This window comes from Chaetura pelagica, unplaced genomic scaffold (assembly GCF_000747805.2).
Source record: "Chaetura pelagica isolate M959 unplaced genomic scaffold, ChaPel_1.0 scaffold352, whole genome shotgun sequence".
In the NCBI taxonomy this organism is placed as follows: Eukaryota; Metazoa; Chordata; class Aves; order Apodiformes; family Apodidae; genus Chaetura; species Chaetura pelagica.
The window spans coordinates 51,256-55,183 of record NW_009952373.1 but is presented as its reverse complement, the minus strand read 5'-3'; the positions used below and the strand labels follow the sequence as shown (position 1 = coordinate 55,183).

The 3,928-nt window shown below is 57.2% G+C and overlaps 1 protein-coding gene across 1 annotated transcript; it reads left to right on the top strand.

Annotated features, from left to right (window-relative positions):
* Positions 1-186: 186 nt before the first annotated feature.
* PRADC1 (protease-associated domain containing 1) lies at positions 187-2,297 on the top strand (the record flags this gene model as incomplete). Its single annotated transcript, XM_010008131.1, has 4 exons — positions 187-315; positions 990-1,099; positions 1,539-1,706; positions 1,971-2,297. Coding segments are annotated over 4 exons (528 nt in total), but the record flags the coding sequence as incomplete, so codon positions are not given.
* Positions 2,298-3,928: the final 1,631 nt, after the last annotated feature.

Genomic DNA, 3,928 nt, shown 5'->3' with positions numbered 1-3,928 from the left:
CATTTCCCCTCCATGCACCAGGATCCAGGTGCATTTCCCCTCCATGCACCACGATCCAGGTGCATCCCTCCCCCATGCCTGGAGCTGGCATTACCCAAGGATGCCTTCCCTTCAGCACGGTGCAGTTCAGGAGGGGTAGTTGGTTATTTTCCCTTTTTCTCAGCAATTTTCCTTTTTTTTCCCCTCTTCCTCTCCCCTCTCCCTGCACACCCAGGCTTACGCATCCATGAATACCTGTATTTCCAAGTGCTGAGCCCTGGAGACATCCGGTACATCTTCACTGCCACTCCAGCCAAGGATTTTGGTGGTGTGTTTGTAAGTATTAAGGGTTTGGGTCCCTCCATCCTGATATTTCTCCACTTTTGGGGCCCTGGTGGTTTGAAGCCTTTTCTAAAAATTGAACTCATTGCTCTTTCATGAGCCTCCCCCTTAGGAAAGAGGCAGGTGCTGGTCCCTGCCTTTGGCTTTTGGAGGGGGAGTTTGGCCCCACGTGTGTTCAGGGAGGATGTGGGACCTTCTCCAAGGGCTGAGACTGGTGTTGCCACGTTCCAGGAGGGCTTCTCAGGGTTCCCGTGGGAAATGGCAGAGACAAACCAGCTGGTCTGAGGATAAACTGAATAGACCTGAGGTTGGGATGGGGGTGCAGGAGTGGATCTGGTAGGAAACACGTGGTACAGCAAGGACTGGAGGAGAAGACTGGGGCTCTTCACGTGTTTCCCAGGAGCACCTGTGTGGAGGGATGGTGCCGTGCCTCAGTTTCCCCTCCCCGTGGTCACACCAAGATCTAGGCACACTCTTGAGTGATGGCTCCACAGAGGCTGGGAAGGAGCAACCAGCATCCCTGCACCTGGGAGCCCTGGATCTCCCCAGAAACACACCCCACACAGGGAAGAGAAGGACAAGGGACAGAGGGGACAACTGTGGTGGGGCTGGAGTGGGAAGGAGCCCCCATCCCCCCTCACTCACCCCTGCCTGTCTTCTCCTCGGAGAACACAAGGTACGACCAGATCCACCTGGTGCCAGCAGATCCCCCCGAAGCCTGTGGAGAGCTGAATAATGGTGTCTTCATCCAGGACCAGATCGCCTTGGTGGAGAGGGGGTACGTCTGGCATCACGGGAGCAGCTTGGGGGGAGACCCTGGGGCAGGAGGGGGGGCTGCCTGTGGCACAGAGGGTGACAGAGCCACAGCCACATCCCACCATCACCTCCCTGTCACTTACCCCACGGGGGCATTCGAGGAAAACACGAGGGTGCTCCTACCCCTGAGCGTTTTTTGTTGTTGTGCCTCTTAGATACCAGCCTGCACTAAGCTGGAGAAACCCCTGCTGGGTTTTATTTTTATGTAGGAGAAGGTTGGCAGGGGGTGTGGGCAGCCTGTGCCTGACGCATGGACTCGGGAGAGGAGCAGGGTTTTCATGGGGAAGACACAGATCCAGGGAGACAACCCCTGGTTCGAGCATTCCCAAGGGAAGTTCTGGCGCTTCTCTGCCGAGGATCTGCCCGCAGCCCCCACGGGTTTGTCCCTGCCTTGCCACCAGGGGTTGCTCGTTCCTGTCGAAGACCCGTGTGATCCAGGAGCACGGCGGGCGGGCGGTGATTATCGCCGATAACGCCTACGACAACGACAGCTTCTACATCGAGATGATCCAGGACAGCACCAGGCGCACGGCCGACATCCCCGCGCTCTTCCTGCTGGGCAGGGACGGGTAGGTGCCGTGCCCAAGGGGTGTTTCATCTTCCCCAAGTGTGGGACACCTCCCTGGGAGGGCCAAGAAGACAGCCTTGTCCCCACAAAACAGGGAGGTCCCAGAGGTTGGCGTGTCCCGCTGGGCCTCGGGGAACCAGGATTTTAGTGGATTCAGTCATAGTTAAACCATAGAGTTTCTCTTTGAGCTGGTTTGTGGTTTATGCTGGTGTCTGGGCTCCACTCTCCCACCTCACATGTGTCTGGCACCTTTGTATCCTTCCAGGTACATGATCAGACGTTCCCTGGAGCAGCACGGGCTCCCCTGGGCTGTCATCTCCATCCCTGTCAACGTCACCAGCATTCCCACCTACGAAATGATGCAGCCCCCCTGGACCTTCTGGTAGCAGCAGGAGGCTGTGGTGGTTCAAGGACTTCTTGGTGGATCCCAGGAGCTGGCCTCAGGGATCAGGTTTGAAAAGGAAGTCCCAACATTCTCCAGACATCCTACCACCCAGCCTCACCAGGTTCAGCAATGGAGAGCTTTCTGCTGCCACCAGTGTCTGGCTGAAGACCACCACCCATGGTGACAACCCATGGTGAGCCTGGCACTAAGCAACCTTTGTGTTGACATTCTGGGATGGGGGGAGATGGCCCAGAGCAGGCCAAAGCTTCCCCGAGGAACATCTGAACCACCTGTAAGATGCCACCAGGAATCAGTGCTGCTGATTGAGAGGGAGGCAGGATAACGTGGACATGGTCTGAGAGGGATGGGAGGGAGAGTGGACACAGGCTTGGGCTGTACTAGCAGGGCTCTCCCACCAGCTGTATATATTTTTGTCTGAGCTAATGAACAAATTTTAGAGGAAGAGAAGTTTGTCTTTTTTTTCCATCAACCAAGGGATGAAGGGACCAATATCTCATCCCTTACTGACATTTTTCCCAGTAAACTTCCCAAGGTGCCTCCTGCAGCCAGGGCAGACCCCCGTGCTGCAGGGATCATTCATGCACTGGGGCAGAAGCAGCCCCACAGGACAGGATTTGTCTCTGGCACCCGTCCCCAAGGGCAGGCTGGTCACAGAACCAGAGCCCAGACCTTGGTGGGTGTCCCCAGATCTCCATGTCCCCACCGGGACCAACCCCTGGATTGCAGAATCACAAAATGGTTTGGGTCAGAAGGACCTTCAAGATCATCCAATTCCAACCCCCCTGCATGGGCAGGGACACCTCCCACCAGCCCAGGTTGCTCCAAGCCCCATCCAACCTGCCCTTCAACACTGCCAGGGATGGGGCAGCCACAGCTTCCCTGGGCAGCCTGGGCCAGGGTCTCACCACCCTCACAGCAAAGAATTTCCTCCTCCCGTACCCCCCCTGCTGTTCACCAGTACAAAGGACACGGCTCCACTTCTCACCAGTCTCGGTTTATTACGAACACTGAAGGGGACACGGCCCCAGGACAGCTGGGGACAAGCAGCGAGGTTTGGGGCTGGCAGTGATGGTCGTGTCAGAGGTTCCATCTACACCCTCACCCTCGGTCCCACAATCCAGCTGCCACAGGCCTGAAGGAAGAGACAGCAGGAAAACGGCTCCCCAGAATCCAAGAGGGGAGGAAAATAACCCCAGGCACATCCCCAGATGTTTCCTGGAGTTGTCTTCTCCCACCAGCTGCATGGTCCCCAGGCAGGGACACCACAGGCACAGTGGTGGTTGGCAGCAAGGGATGGATCACACCGTGTCCCTGCACCCCCCTCTGGGGGCTCACTCTGCAAAACCCCCAACACCTTCTGGGTTTTGGGTGGTGACCTGGCCTACCCAATGCCATCCTGGTGTGGGCTCTGGGCTAGCAGTGGCCTCCTGGCCTTGCATCATGTACAGGATGGGGCTGAGATGGGAGGGAGGCACCTGCCAGGCCCACTGCACTCAGGCATCTGAGCCACCATGAAGGTGTCTCTGTCCCACCTGCCAAATTGTTTTGCCCCTTGCTGCTCGCTGAGCCAAGGCATGGAATGGGGTATATATAAGGACCTCAGCTCCTGGGTGTGTAGATAGTGCTAATACAGACATTAAATAGTACCCCTCGTGCACAGACACATGGACACACATACACACAGGTTCCCCTTGTCCCTGTGGGTAGGAAAGGACACAATCCGTGCCCACAGCTGGCACGGACACGGCAGAGCAGCCTGGGAGGTGGCCACAAGGTGCCAACCATGATGTCCCCTACCCCAGCACGGGGGCCGGCCG